This window comes from Acyrthosiphon pisum, chromosome A3 (assembly GCF_005508785.2).
Source record: "Acyrthosiphon pisum isolate AL4f chromosome A3, pea_aphid_22Mar2018_4r6ur, whole genome shotgun sequence".
Lineage (NCBI taxonomy): Eukaryota > Metazoa > Arthropoda > Insecta > Hemiptera > Aphididae > Acyrthosiphon > Acyrthosiphon pisum.
Window position 1 is genome coordinate 25,380,770 of NC_042496.1, and position 17,715 is coordinate 25,398,484.

General features: G+C 33.0%; 1 protein-coding gene across 6 annotated transcripts in view; it reads left to right on the top strand.

The window, feature by feature from the left end:
• LOC100158729 (protein couch potato) overlaps positions 1 to 17,715 on the top strand; it is a 58,297-nt gene that overhangs the window by 24,605 nt on the left and 15,977 nt on the right. The window contains exon 2 of one of the 6 annotated variants that reach the window (XM_029491353.1): positions 3,709 to 3,746. The exons of the other annotated variants lie outside the window; for them this stretch is intronic. Coding sequence (XP_029347213.1) covers positions 3,711 to 3,746 — 36 coding nt within the window. The 5' untranslated portion in view covers positions 3,709 to 3,710. The remainder of the gene's footprint in view (positions 1 to 3,708; positions 3,747 to 17,715) is intronic. 6 annotated transcript variants of the gene reach the window in all.

Here is a 17,715-nt window from a genome sequence, read left to right on the forward strand (position 1 = left end):
ATTCGAAATATTTTTATATGCTATGCCTATTTGTGAAGTTATTAAGTTAGTTAATTTGAATTACACGTAATATATTATCGTAATTGAAAACAAAATATTATTTATAATATAATATACGTATTTGTGATTAAATATTAATTATAGATACTAATTATTAACGTTTAAAAAATATTTGTTCAACCATTTGCATGTGGTTGTGAGTAATATTGTAGGTAGTCTGGGGATTTTTTTTCCTAGGGTCGGGGATTTTTTCCTGGTTTGTTCATCGGGGGATTTTTTTTCCGGGATTCCTTCGCGTGCACACGTGCATGTTAGCTGCAGAAACGATGGATGATAAAACTTATTATTAATGTCGATGATTTCTTTTGGCCGGTCGTCGTTGCACGTATACAATAACATAATAATAATAAAGGATGCTATAATCATTTGTCACAAGATATATACTATCTGTGCTCGACATCAGACGTAGTTTATTGTCACCGTAATTTATTTCCTGACGCTATAAGTTTTCGTTGTGAAGATTATGAAAAATGACTCCGCCCTGCCGCAGGCTATATTCCTTCTTATTGGATTAATACTTTTTTCAGCATTCGAATCGCAGCAAGTAGGTCGAGAAGGAGTTCGAAGACAGTCAAATTTATGCGTTTTATTGACTCATCACAGCCCCTCTGCTAAAGTGTATAATAAATTATAAAAAGATTAAGTAGTCTCGAACGTGAACATCGAATAAAAATAACCCATACGTAATTGTTATTATTTATATTTAACCGATTGAATGAGATTTGTAATAATGTTTGTTCTCCAAAGATTTTTAAATTATTGTTTTATTTTTCAACCAAAGTTTCTATCCCCTATACATATTGACATAATATTATGTAATTCATATAATATGAAATAATACGCATGTTTTATTCAAACATCGGAAGCAATTAAGCATTCAAAAGTTTTTTTTTTCATTTTAAATTATTTTACAGTGTTGTAAAATATTATATATTAATTGCTTCTTTTTTCAAACGCCTATTTTACAACTTTTCTTCAGCATTACCTTTTACAGTAGGTACCCCTTATTACTCCGCTCCTCGAAAAATGAATAATAATATTTATTATTCACTTTTGTTTCTTCAATACACGCCAGCGCTTTCTAAAAATTATTATTTCAGTCTGTCTTACAAAACTTTAATATTCTCTCGAGGATTTTTCTTCATGATTTTTTTTTTTATATTTTTGAGGGAGGTTAAAAACGAACGAGTTCGTAATAATAAAAAAAAGCTATTATATACGAATACTGTATTTAAATAATAGCCATGCAAATAGTTTTTAAAAAATAGATAGGTAGGTACCTACTTACATGTATTTTGCGGAAGAACGAGATTCGGTGTTGTGTTTCGACTTCGCAATAATAATGCGTTATTGTTGTTGGATAACAACGCGAAAATTGGGTCAGATTTTAAAATAATGCTGCTATAAAAAAAAATTCGCGGTTGTTAACGAATTTGCTCACAGTGTTGCAGAGTTTATAATATATAGATAGTATATACAGTACCTATATATTATATTATATATTATTATGTATATATTATACAGAGTGGGTAAAACGCATTGAATTGAAAACCATTTATTGCACTGCACTACTGCGTTATTTTTGTAATGTTATTTGTTGTTTGTCATAATTAACAGAAACGATTTAATAACGAATTGGAAAATAATGTAATCGTTGCATAATGGTATCTTTTTAAATAAAACGATTTTTTCTTGGCTTTGCAATAATTCTCCGAATGAGCGCGTGTGATGCCCAATAAATATTATGTAGGTACCAATAAATATATTTTATGGATATGCGTGAAATAAACAGTAAGATGTTACAACACTATAATGTACTAACACTATGCAGACATTCAAGTGACCTACGTACGATTTGCTTTTTGCATTTCACTTATATATATATATATATATGTATATATAGGTATCTATATCAACTACCACCTAAGTTATAATTTAAAATTGTCGATCTGACCGGACACGCGTGCTGCGCCCTAGTGCAGTTTCCGTCGACAACAGTCCAGCGAAATTATATTATGCCACCACTATAATAATAGGTACAATAAGTACACGTTTAGCGTACTTATCCATAATATTATTCACGATTTCGAGACGGGGAGAAAACATTTAATTTACCACGGTTGTAACTCGTAGGTACCAATGGTTGTCGGTCTCGTCCTTGTAGTGATTGGTGAATCGGTTGTTTAAGTTACAACGTTATTGGTTATTATACTATTTAAGTCAGTTAACATTTAATACAAATTTAATGAAAACCCGCATCTGCCGCATCATTTACGACGAACACCTTGTGTGTGTACTCAGTGAGCGCGCCTGTGGGTGCGTGCATGACGTATGTGTGTACAGGCAATGCTTCTCAAAATGTATAATCCACATTAATACATTTATTTGTAGTATATTATTGTGGTTGTGAGTTAGTGACAATAAAAGTACATTCTTACTGCGATTATGTTCTGACGGAGTCGTTATGATCGCATCCGGTTCTTTCCCCTTTTTTTTCACTTTGCTTTTATTTATTATGATTTGTCATTTGTCGTTGTTTTCATTTGATCCGTCAATTTGTTTGTTATAAGTTCAGATTACTTGGTTTATCATATTAGTTATAGATTTACAAAACCATCCATATCAGCAGACCATATGTATGTATTATAATATGGACCTTTATTATCAATTATACAGTATAATATGGTAGGTACGATAAAACGGCTTTTAGAATAAACGTCGCAGCAGCCGCCGAAAGAAAATCTAAAAAGGCTTTCACGCCGTTTTGATAATATATCGAATACACTCGTTCTAGAGTAGAAAAAAGCAATTATGCTAGTGCGCGAAACAATCGCGTATTATTATTTGTTTTCTATTGTTTAACTTAACAATTGCCTTTTATTAGCTTAGGTGTATATTATGTGAGCAATGTGAGCTTTACGTTTGCTCCCCTTCCAGATCATATTATAATACTCGTTGACGTGACTGAACAATGTTTAATGTTTCAAACTAATTATTATTAGGTACTACCCTATAGGTGCAAATAGTGTTTTAAATTTGGGGGGGGGGGGGCTGAAGCTGTAGCTCAAGTCTATACTTGATACTCTTATGATACTTTTAAATTATAGTAGGTAGTGAAATCATTAGTTTTTTGGGGGGGCTATAGAAATTCTAGAGGGGGTCTAAACTCATCCCACCACCTCCCTATTTACGCATTTGGGCCTATGGTAGTACCTCTATTACACTTTTCTGTTTATTTCGGTTTTAATGTTTAATATTATTAGTTTAGTTAATAATTATTTTTAGCGAATCAAATCAAAGACAAAAATACGAATAAGTAAATAATTTTATTCAGTTTAACATATTTTTATTACCAACAAAGGTATTATATTATAAATAAACTCGATTTCGTTTAAACTATTGTAGTGTCCCATTCTAGTTTTTCCAACCCCCGCTACATCGATTCATGGCTTTGTACTTCTTATGATTTATACTCGCTGGTAAAGCTCGATAAACGAAATATGTACTTTTATTTCCTTTTTGGAAATTAAATGTCACAGATGAATTAATATTATAGTTTTGGTTGTGAGTGTTTTCGTTTTATTTTCGTTACGATGAAAATTTCCATAAATCGAAGTAACTTTTAAGATGTTTCTTTTCCATTTTCAGAAATGAACAAAAAGTTTGCGCTTCGAACACGTTTTTTAGTAAGTATTAACATCGCAAGTTTGAATAAGTTTTTTCGTTAATGGAATTTAAAGAGAGTCCAATTAATTTGAATGTAAATATTTTCGAACTCGTCGTGCTATTGTTATAAATGTACGGTATACATCCGAACTTCCGAATATTCAAATCGTTTTAATTTATGGACAATACGACGACGGTAATCGCGTCGACTAAATATTATTATGTAATATTATGTGTTATCATACGCGCTAGAAAGTATTAAACCTACGGGTGAACGGAAATTCGCGTTTAAAATACCAAAACAATTACGAACACCCATATAATATTGTTGTTGTTACAGCTGATCTTTAAACTATTATTATGCTATTTATCACGGTCCTAAGTACATTTGTCATTGATGATCAACAATTATATCTTACTCCAGGGTGACCGGGAAGTATAAGAGAGTGCTGATTGACATATTTTTCAGGCACAGTTATCGCAGTGTTATACACAATATTACAATAATATCGATTGTCGTTCGTAGATGATCAACGTTAAATCTATAACAGTGGCGTGGAATGATTTGTTTATTTTCTGACGGAGAAGTTTCTCGGTCGGGTGGTATAAAACAATAATTATTATTAATTCGTGAAATCGCAGCGCGCTCGAATTCGTTATATATTGTGTTTGCGTTTGCCATTTTTTTTTTTTTTTACCATTACGTACGTCAAAATTTATTTAAACGATATTATTACGGCCCCAGTAGTTTGTCATTTTTGCACGCTTTCTCGGTTCGCGCTTGTTCAACCGCGGTTTTAGTGCATCCGCTCGTTTTCCAACCCGAACGACACTTCCGCCGGAACAGTGACTGTGCACGCGTATATAATAATATTATCAACTATATATTCTATTATTATGTACACCTATAACACTATTCTACAGCTATGTCAGTATGTCACCGAAGCCACAGCTGCTGTCATCGTTGTCGTCGTCTATATAGCCAAGCCCAAGAGTAAAGAACCTATATATCTATGCTGTGTATCGCTTACACCGGTAAACGGTTTAAGACAAAAACGTTTAAAAAAAAAAATGGGGTTAAAACATTGTATGGTTTAAACCAATTTAGTAGGTACTATATATTATATATAAAAGTGTTAGAAACGTTTTGACGATTAACTTTATATAGTTTATTTGCCATTTATTATTTAAGTTCAGGTTTTGTATGCCACGAATTCGTATTAATTGATTATACAATTATCGTAAATATTATAAATATAGCTTGTCTTATAATCAAAAATAATTATCAAAATTACAAAATCAACTTTACACGGATGAATTTTAAACTTTAAGGTATTGACATAAGGAAAATAAATATTAAAAACATAATATACTTTACGCTCATTTTTCAACATGACGTCCCGTTTATTTAGTTAACCGTTTCGAAACAATTAAAACGGGTTCTTCCTAACCGTTTAAACTTTCTAGTGAAAAAGTTTTAATTTTTAAACCGATTTAACATTTGAAAACGGTTTAGTTTCTAACCATTTCCCCCAGCTTCGTATATAATAATATACTATTATACTTAGTCGAACCACCCCATATCATGATATTAATTTATTAATAATAATAATAATAATATACAATAGAATACATAGTAATAATATAAATTATATTATGTACCATATTGTATACAATTGTTGTATTATGAACCAGCTCAATATTTTGTTTTCGTCCGGTGTATTATTATTACTATCGGTATTACTGTCGTTACATCTAATTATACAATATGTTATTATGATATAATAAAAATACGTTAGCGCGTGATAATGACCGATTATCGCGGACAGCAGCTTGAGTGGTGGTACCTAATTTATGTCGTATAGTTTTGTATTTTTAGCAAAAAATAAAAAATAATACTGTTTAACAGCCGGCGACACTATCAGTACCTATAATAATATAATACCTATAATAGTAGATACATACATATTCGTCTTATCTCGCATCGTGTGAGTGGTCATTAAATACGGAGTGGTTTTGGTAGCTATAGTATAGATTCGCATTTTACCTGGTTACAATTAATACAATATTAGGTATAAGGTACTACACGAGTGTACAGAAATGCACATACGACTGTTAACACTGTACACGTGTAAATTATCGTCTTTTGATATTATATAATATCATATAATTACTAATTATTCATACCTATGCAATTCGCCTTAAATGCGGACGACGACTACGATCGCGACGTGTGCTCGTCTGTTGGACAGTTATTATACACGTTGGTACGTTAAACTTACGCACATACCTATAATAGTAACAATATATAACACATACATACAGATATAATATCATTACTGGGAAAGGATATATATAATAACCAACGACAGGTGTATGATTTATTACACGGGTTGGCGCTCGTTTATTATATATTTTATTATTGAACACGGGTTAGAGACAATGTCCCAACAAAATACCGTGTAATTTAATCTTTTTTCCGTACCCGGTTCGCTTTCGTTTTGTTCAATAAATGTTATTAATTATTGTGGTTTTAATACCATCGGAATTAACGGGTCCGACGACCAACACCGATATTTTCTATTCAGCGTTAAGACTTACGTGGATAAAATTGTTGCAATATTGTTGCTCGTTTTGTCGATGCTCTATACTATAGGCTGTTTCTGGGACAAATGTAGGTACCTCGGTGCCTACCTATACGTTTTGTTATAGCCTAGAACATTCTAGGGTACATTTTTTATGTGGCCTCGATCAGACATTTACTTCTACTTTTATTTCACATTTACATTTCCGATCCTGTTCGATTTGAAAAAAAATAAAAAAATACGAAAACTTCAAACGGATGTAATATATTTTATAGACACGAGCTCACTCACTCACTGTACGTATGTTTACTTTGTCGTCGACCCTTTGGGTACTACGTTTTTGCGCAATAAAACGACGTTTTATTGCGCGTTGCGACTTACGAGCGCATTAAGTAATAGGTGTACCAGTATAGTATACTGTGGTATTGTATATATTGTGTATTATAATATAGTTATAATAAAGGTCATGTCGAAAAATTATTATTATAGCTATAATAATACTATGTCATTTCTGTAATGCATTTGGGGACGACTTTTGGAGAAATATATAGTCATATTATTATAGACAATCAAAGATTTCGCAATTAGAGTAAAGCATTACTATAATGATATTATAATATTGAAATCGGTAAAATTAAGCTACTCCACCGCATTTCCGCTTTTCGTTTTATTATCGCAAGCCAGGCGGTGAGCATGCAAACAATTTTACACCGGTGCACATACCATTGCAACTGCGGCGTAAACACCGGAGCAATAAAGTTTTTTCGGAATAATAATAATATAGGTACACCGACGCTGTAGGTTATTCGGTGACTAATTTTATCCATTTTACTATTTTTCATTTTTAATACACTTGGTGGTCTCGACTCCCACTCACCCCCTCTGAATGTAGTGAATTTTTTATATTTCATTTTATTACCGCCGCCACCGGGCTTGTCGTATTATATTATGTACCTTGCGCGACGAACACGCCATTTCGATATTCAAGTCGATTACTACTCCTTTTTTCGGGGGCAGAGCTAAAACACATTTCCGGACACACGCGACATTTCGTGCCAGAGTCGTTCTCCCCCGAGGCACTCTCGTCCCTCGACCCGATCCCAAAAAGACATTTCACCCGTCCAAGTTGTGATTGGACAACGTTGAACTTTTCTCTAATTTTCTTTTTTTACGCTGCTGCGCTGAGTCTTATAACGTCAAGTTTCGATCTATAACCATAACGTTCATATAGGTATGAGAAAACCAAATTAGAAATAACTTTTTATATTTTGTCGTTCAGTTCTTATTGATGCGTATTACTGTGTATTACGCACTTTAAAGTTGACACAATATTTTCCCCTCGTTTGGTATATGATACATACGTAACGAATACAGCGATTAAATTATAATATATGCTGTAATATGTATTACATTCAAATATAAAAATACAATTTTAAAACTTCAATTTTTTATTCACACATACCTAGTTGTATTATGTATATATTTTATAATTAATAACTATGTGTGCCATGGTACGTTTTAATTTGTTAACACATTAATTTATTGTTCTTCAGTTTATTCTAATTGATTTTTCTTGCAAGAGGAGGAAATATAATATGTTATGACTTATGGCACTGTATTCCACAGCAATACAATTTCAGAAAAATGAAATAACCTATACGCGTTTGTATCCAATTAATTTTGTGTATATACGGCTGTTAAGTCTCGACTGGAAGTAAGCCAAGCTGTAATTTGTCGTATTAAACGTTGTACATTTCATTTAGCTTATATTTTCCGAACAGTTTTATTCGATTCCATTTATATCTATTCATGTATAATAATATCAAAATATAATTTATAGCAAATATTGAAGTTTATAATGTTTAAGTAATAGTTTAAACTACTAAACAATCTTTAGTAGGTTATCGCAATAATTATTGATGTTACATTCAATTATTCAAATAATCAATTAGTTTGCCATTACACTTTGATAAATCATAAATTTTATCAAATAGTACGATGCAAGTTGTAAATATTTATTATTGAGCTTCAATTAATCCGTAATTTACTAAACTTATCCAAACTATTTATACAAAAGGGTGAAGCCTTTTTTTTCAATTCTAACCATGCCAAATAAACAATTTTAAACTAATACTGTAAATTTTTAAATTTTAGTATAAACTACCGTTATGAAAGTTTTAATGTATAATACTTTACATACAAAATAAACATTTATAAGCTAAAATTTTTTAATAATAATATCCTTTTTTTTAAATATATTTAAAATAAATACAGATGTATGTTTTGGCTCGAGATTTAATTTAAATGTAAGCATGTTCAGAACCGCTTTAAATCCGATAAATTTACGATAACTATCTATAACCATTTTTTTTTTTTGCGAAATGCCACATAACTCAAGTGATTTTGTGCATTTGTGTGTCTCCACGGAGTTTTAGTGCCGGAGCCCTGGCACAGCTGTTATCTTGGCTCCGGACCAATGAAGAACTGTGGCGCCAATCGTAAAGCGCAAGGGACGTGGCGACGTGGTGGCGTCCATGGGGTGTACATGGGTGGTGGAGTGGAAAGTTTATGGGCTCAGTAAAAATATTGATGTCCATGCTATAGTCAGAGAGAGTCTAGGAATTGAAGTAATTTCAGTGGCTCTACCACTGAAAGAAGATTACTCCCTCCGACAAAAAAAGAATGAAAAGAAACTCTTGGTTTTCTATACGAATTAACCCCGACAATGTGTCCAAAGAATATCCTAAATAAGTATTATTTCAGAATTTGAGATGAAACATACTATTTAAACAAAAAGAAAAAAATTCCATTTCCTGGACATATATTTTACAAAATATAGTAAAGTTAATATTTAGTTTTGGGGACATTTCTTATATTAGTTTAATGTCTAGTTTTTTCCATAAATAAATAATATTTTTTAAGAGCTCTTTACTAGTAAGCAAATATTATTCAAAGACGTTTTACTTGACGAAATGACGAATAAATAGAATAATTTAATGGACATATTATATTTTAAAAGTTAATTATTAAGCACATTTCTAGTTAGTCACTAATTCTAGTCAGATTTTTTTTGATTTAGTAATTTTCTGTGTGGTTATTAATCATCATAACGTACATAAGACATTCATTTTGTTGCATTTATTAAACTAGTCATTTTTGTAAAAACAGTCATCGTTCAAGCTAAAATCTAGGTCGTTTGCATGTCCGTGTAAATTAACAAAGCACGATAGTCTCAAAAAAAAAAAAAATTTATTTTTAAGATGTTTCAAAAATGTTTATAACTCAAAAGTTGCAACGATAAAATCGTTATTTATGGGTCTATTATTATTAACGGCAAATATCTTATGACCGCAAACAAAAATTAACTCTGAGCTCTTTCTTTAATATAAATGATCGTAAATTTTGGTTAAGCATCTATACATTGTATACATATATATAATATATATAAGTGTATAAGTGCTTCAAATACACACACACAGATACTACATAGTATACAACGTGGTCGGTACACACTAATTAAACTCGGCTGGTGGTGGGGGTTATATTTTGAAAGAGAGACGGGAAAATATTACTAACAAAAAGAAAATATTGTAATATATCACATGGCGTATAAGCGGTATTTATTCTAGAGCTCCGAACCAATTTTCCTAAGTAAAATGAGATTTTTTTTACAACCAAATGTTTACTTTTCTTAAAGCACAGATTACGAGGTTTATTCTGGCAGCAATGTACTATAATATTCATAGCCAATATTGAAGTCATAAATATTAATATAATTTTTACTTTTGTACAACGTATGTGTTGCCTAGCCCACTCGTCCTTTGTGGGCTTTTAATCTCTCGGGCTCGTCCCTCTGTCGTCGTGCATTTACCGAACGACGAGTGTTTGTCCCGGACACACTGCTCCAGCTGCATAGGCACTGTTGTGGTGTCGCCATTCAACTCAAGGACCATGTAATTACACAGAGGTGAATGTTTTGCACGTGAAAACAAAATTAATATTATACCAAAGAGTATATATTATTAATATCACCGTCGCGTATAATATAGTTTACCCCACTCCACGGTCGTCATAGTGACATGCTATCTCGCGTATGTTGTTCCGGCAAAGAAAGCAGTAAAATCAGTCTGAGCGGATAATCTCCGATGGCGCCGAAAGAGTCGTTTCTGCGTTTTAAAGGGATCCAAAAATCATTAGTCTAATATACTGCAAGCATTATATGACCCCCGTGAACCTCACCCTTCCGATGGAAACCAATTTCCCGTGTGCGCGTCACGCCCTTTTCCGGGTTGCCCCATCCCCTCCGCGCGCCTGTGTATCAGGCGTCAGCCCGAATTGCCATTTGTATACATTTTCAATGAGGACGAGCGATGGAATAAACGAAAAAAAAATAAAAAAAAAAATCTATAATCTAGGTTAACGTTGAATAATTGACTTAGAACGGAACGCATAGAGGGGAGAAAATTGTTAGGGAACGGTTGAATGTTTAATGGACGGAGGAGTGGTAAAATAGACTATTGGACATGACATCCGTTGCATAAATGATTCAAAGTGAAAAGAATGGAGGTTAAAAATAACGATTGACCGCCCCTATATACAAAGAACTATTACTCGATTTATTCAACGTATATTATTCCACACAAACAATGGCGCGGGTGGCGGCTTAGTGTATAGGCACTAAGAATTTCAGGTACGTTTCCAGACATTGTTATCTGGTAAAAAGGTATTAAATTATTTGACTTACCTATATGAGCATAATGCAATAAAATGTTATGTAAATAAATAAACACAAGGTCGTCGTATTTAAGGGAATAAGTAATTAGTGAAAACATTTGTAAAAATAAAACACTTGTGAAGGAAGGAATATATTATGATATAATATATTATGAATGCATAACAATCGGTAGTTCTATACTGTTGTATAGATATTCGTAAGACAGCTATCACAACATACGTAATACTTTCGTTATTGAAATGCATTTAAAACACTGTATTCACATATCATATTCATATCTAGTTTCTGCATGATTAATTAGAGCAATTAAAAAAAACAATTTACCTGCAAACGAACCTTAAATTAAATTTTAAAAATAAATAAACTAAAAGAATTTTTTTTTAGTTATGAACTGTTTGATTTAATGTATATTGGTTTATAGCATAATTATTAAATATTCGAAATTACAAGTGGATTACATATAACATTTATTGATTGATGATTTAAAAATGAATTTTATATATTAATAATGTAATGAGGGAATGGTAAATTATCCTATTAAATAAATGATTAGGTTTAAACTTTAAGCATATATAAAGTTGTTTTACATTTTTTAATAATATTTTTTTGTTTTACCATTAATCGTATAAATATATAATATACGAGTAAGAGCTTGAATTGTAACGAACAATAAATTAATCAACTAAATTAATTCTGATTATTTAAATTACTACTTATAATTATTTGTATAAATAATAATCAATCTGGATTAAATTAATATTATATTGATGTAATGTTGTTTTGGTTGTACCTATAGTGTAGTACACATAATATTGGACAGAAAAAAAGCCGTTTTTCCTATTTCTTTTTTGAGATAAATAAAATATAAATATTATATACTTTAATAAATAAATTGGGCATATTATTGAATTGTGCTTTAAAATCAAATAATATTATTAATAACATTGCCAAAGCTGACATGCCATTTCCGAACATATTATTATAGTATTAACACAGACGAATTAATATACAATGGTCGGTCTGAAATCTGAATAAGCACTGCAGACCATACAAGTATAAAATATATTCGAAATATTGCACTTAATAATACAATCATGCATAACCTCACAAACTTTTACTCGGAAATATTATGATGTACAATTATAATTATGAAATAATAAATATTATTCATTTTAATATTATCATGTCGCCCATTTTTTACTTTTGGTGTTATTGGTATTCGTACCTATACGCCATGTCAGTTTTTCTTTATACCTTTATACGCCTATGTTTCCTGATCATCAATAATAACTATTGTGATATTATGTGTAAGTATATATAGGCGCAAAATATATGTATCGGTTTTTCAATGAGTTATAAAAAACATTAATTTGGACGTTCGACGGCATAGCCGCAGGGGGAGGTGGGGACATGTCATCGCTCCATCGGCCGTATTTTTGCCGAATATGACAATGTTGAAAAATAAAATATATTGATCGCTTTTATAAAAAAAAGTCTACTTGACGAATGAAAGTTTTAGATAGGACTTGGACACAATTATAGTGATATACTATTATAAGTAGGTATACCTCATAAAGATGTTAGTTGTTTGTAATAAATTAATATAAGTAAAAGGTTGTTGAAAATGTTATTTATTTCAGTAGGATATATTTAATATTATTTCTGGTCATAAAAGTATAAAAGTTATGTCTAGTGCGAACAATACAAATTTAATTTTTATAAGGTTTTTTATTGGCCCTCCCATTTTAAAAATCCTAGCTACGTCAATTCTGACGTTGAGTTTTCGTTGGAAACTAATCTCGTATGCTGTCTGTCCACCAAGTTTCGGAAAACGTCTGTGGTCTTATACGTGAATTGAGTGGTAAATTGATCGGATAGCGAACGCGGTATTAAACTGCTCAACGGTTATAATATAATATGTCATGTGGCTTTATCGTCAACGCACAATATCAGATGGATATCCGGTTCGAGATTACTATACAGTAATAGGTATTTATAATTGGTATATTCCGTGCTTGATACAACCTGTCGGCGATAAAGGACGATATTATTTCGTGTTTCTTGTAAATCCGAAGTTATACATTTGTAAAATATATTTTAAAAGTACAATATTACTACTTCTAAGTATTCAAATAGTGAAGTTCAATATAATATAATAGAGGACGGGGAAACAAGATAAATCATCCATATAATAATAATATGTACATTGTACATTATAATATAAAATATGAAAACTCGGTCGTCGCTGTGTCTTTGGCAAGTTTCGTACATCATAATATTTTAACGTCGTAATATTATATTATTATGTATTAATGTATTATACATTGTGCACGTGTCAGATTTGCCGTTTATATGGTGCACTATGCTAACGGAATGTCATACAAAATGTATACTATAATGGATTATTATTGTTAAACTATATAAATTGTTACGCTCTTGCGCATCGAAAGATTGAAAGGTTGACCGAGTGGGGTCGAGTGCGGACTTCCCTGTGCACACACTCGCAGGCGGTTTGGGTTAGACTCGGACGGACGGCTGTGGAATTTTACGTGGGCGAGTGGAAAATTATTATTATTGTTTAGACGACGACGTTAGTCGAGTTAAGTATGACGTTGGCGACGAAAACCTGTCAGCCCGTCAACGCGAGTGTTAAACGTCAAGCTAGGGTGACGTTAGTATTTTATTTTATTTTTAATACTTTTGACCTCGTCATTATAGTTATATTATTATATTATATACCTATAATTTTTTTTTTACTTTGACATTATTCACAACCGAAATTGGTCGTGCTTGTTTTGACTCGTGGTTGCCATGCGACTGACTATAGTAAACAATCAATAACTTTTAAAGAGAATACATTTTTTTTTCGGATTATTATGCCTATACATTATTCACCCACGTTTGTTTTATGCAGAATACTTAAACGACCAGGTCTTACGAGAATTATTTATTGTATTATACTCGTCGCCTGTACAAGAGACGTACACTCGAATGTGGCTGAGAATCGTTTCGAATCGATATCGATTTAATGCGTGTGCACTGTGCAAATAATATTTCAGAAGCCAAAAAAGTGGCGTGTATATTTGTATACACTTTTATTCGGAGAAGCCACCGAACGGTATAACAGTCGTCCGGGTATCGGCAATGCGAACATTTGCAGAAATTAGATGCCTTTTTCACATAACTTCACATCCAACAACGTTTGCAATGTGTATAATTTGTTTTTTTTTCAATTCAAATAGTGAAATTGTAGGTCAACAACTCAAAGGTTCTTAAGTGTGTTCCTACCAAATAGTTTCATAAACTGTTTGCTCGACTGGATAGAAATTGGAAGTTCGTTTCTTTCTACCGTACAACTAAACTACTCGAACCGAAATGACTGCATTACCGTTGTATTTAAATAATACTAAGTTTTGGATAATCGTGCTGTTAAACATTTATCCAAGTCAACTTGACCGTATACGCCGAAATTCCGATAATTATTATTATAATATATGGACGAAAATTCAAACGTCCAAGTGACTTAAATATATTATATATTATGCACATTCGTATACATGCAATATATATACTTACATATTGGTATATATACACGACACCATGGAACTTTACAACTCCCGGGAAACCCTGTAGTAAATCTAATTTCACCCTCACCGTGTATAGAAGCTAGTCGGAATCACACGTTGAGGTGAACGTGTGGGACGGGTGGGACTTCAACGGAACGGTGGTGAGGGACATTTCGAGGGGTAGGGAAAGTGTATATACTGCAGTCTTAACTATTTATTACCACGTTTAAATAATAATAACGCGTGCGTTCGGGACGACGACGAGAAACACACTCGCGTGGTGAGGCGAGAGGTGCAATGTATGTGTGTATGTGTGTCTTATATATACAATATACATATAAGTGAGTACTGGAAAGGAGTGAATAGAGGAGAGGGCCAAGTACACCACTACTACTAGCGAGTAAAGATATATAAATAATATATATATATATATGTGTATTATATACAGACATACACGCACACGCCGTAAACAAGGCATGCGGCCTCGCTATTGATCCAACCCCGGGTCACGGCCACCCCCTCACCCCTATAGTGCCACGACCGAGTCCACTGAACTCCGCCGCTGCCGCCGCCGCCACCACTGTCGCTGCACGATCCCATGGTCCCCGGAAACGTCTCCTCAATTCCAACGCCACCCCCACTACCAGTCCCCACACACCTGTGCATTAACCGTTTAATTCGCCTGTCCCCATCATCAGGCCATAATGAATAATAATATTATTTATTGTAATTTATTATATCATACCTTCTTATACTAGTAGTCAAATAAAAACTATATCGCTATCGACAATTTATAATTACAATATTATAATTAAGTACGTCAATATGACATAATATTATACATTATAATATGATTTTATATATTTTTAAATATTTTATCATCATTGTTTACACGCGTACCCTTGTCATTCCGAAAACCGCCTCAATGGGCCCAGCGCCGTGACAAATTGCCGGCGAACACGTACAATACATCGGTGGTCGGCGCTTACTGGTACAAATAGACGACTACCTCCCCACACCACGACCCCTTCGTCACCATGTGTGTGTGTGTGTGTGTGTGTGTGTGTGTGTGGGGGTGTGTGCGTCTATGTGTCAAATAACTCGACTAATGACTATAGGCACAATTTTTTTACTTTTGGTTAATAATAATATTTAATACTGTTATTATCGTGATTACGATTTACGACTACTACAAGACTGCCTACCACTACTAATAAATTTACTACTATGTGTGTTGTATAAACTGAAGAGATGATTCGTATGACACAGTCGAGTCGACTGCGGGGCGACCATTTCGTACGATTGTCCCTCGCCTTCGAGCATTACTTGCGCGTCCCTTTTGCTCGCTTTCGTATCCGACTATTGATGGATAACCCGAATGGCGTTGTGGCCACCCCTTACTGTGCGACATACGATGTTATTATTTTAAAACCCCACAGTCGGACACGCCAACTAGTCCAAATCCCTCTCACGACCATAATAAAATATTATAATATCACAAAGAAAACGAATAATAATTAAAGAGTAATAATCATTAATCACTATAAAAATATTATACCGTCATTTTCCTAGGAAAACATATCCCATTAAATTGTATAATAATGCAAACTTATATATTGTTATTATTTTAACGACGATTAATAACGTCTATAGTAATAGAAAACTGGCGTGTAGCCATGAACATATTTTGACGGTACCTATTATTGTATTACGCTGATAATATGGAATACGAAGTGACACTGTTGTTTCTTGGATGTAATAAATTAATTTAAGGCAGAAAAACATAGCTTGCATTCGCACATTTGTTTCGTATAACTAACCGACGCGACGGGAATGCTGGGTACATACACTTTGGTACAATCCGCAAGAGATGTTGAACTTATGGTGACTCACTTAAGCCCACCAGTTATGCATCATGGGCATGAAGCTGTCTCGTAATATTTCTATCAAATTTGTTCACAGTCGTATGATATTTATTTTTATTTTTTCCTATTTCGGTTGCGTTTTCATCAATCAAAAAACTTTATTATATAATCAACGACGGTGCGTGTGGTCTTCGCTCAGGTTATCTCATCCATCAACATATACATGTGGCTAGTGTGATGATCATCGACCGTAGGTATATGGAGGTGGTGTATTCGACGAAAATTATTTTCCGAAAAGACATTGTTGTTCAAAAAGAAATAATGTAACTTTTTTATCTCCAACACGACATAATGTTGACCATTTATCTCAACCCCGACACTATGACGACGACTGCAACGTGATCGTCGTCTGCTTCGTATATAATAATACGCACATTGTTTGCGCGTCGGTCCACATTTGGCTATGCCCCGGCATTTTGGGTCAACCCTTGTTCTGAGGTTTTTACCCAACAATGTATATATATATGTGTGTAATCTGTCTGAAACTGCGTATATGAGACGATAACGGATGTATGTCAACCCACCGTGGTTTTGTCTCTGACGGATTTCGACAAATGTGAATTGAAGTAGGGTATTTCCGCCCTAATTTCGTCTACCACAGACCGTCTATTATATATAATATACTTGTAATATAAAAATTATTAACATTTTTTCTACACCTATGTATATAATATGTACGATAATCTCTCTGAAACTGTACAAAAAATACACCGAGGCAGGTACATAATACAACATTGTGTGTATATTATATTATACGACGTTGTAATATGCTCGCAGACCTACTTTATGGTATTGTAATAACACTGAAAACATCCGGTGTGAACATGTTAGAAAAACGATTTTTAACGAGGGAGAAGCCGTTGCGTAGGAATTATTATTTCGCATTAAAATACGCGGCTAAATATACGTACATTACCACGGTACACTAAGCTGGATGTATTATTAAACAAAGCATGCTTAGCAATGAGCAATGTATAATAGTCTGCGCTCTGCAGGTCGTATCGTCCGTATAGCTAGTTCCACGTTAAGAGGGGGGGGGGATTTTTGGTAGCGCTGAGGTAGAATTTTTTTTAATAATATTTAATAATATTTTAACCAAACTATTGGGGAACGATGATCTTAAAAAAATAATGTTTTTACTATAGTAATGATGGCTATTAGATATTGCCTATTATTAT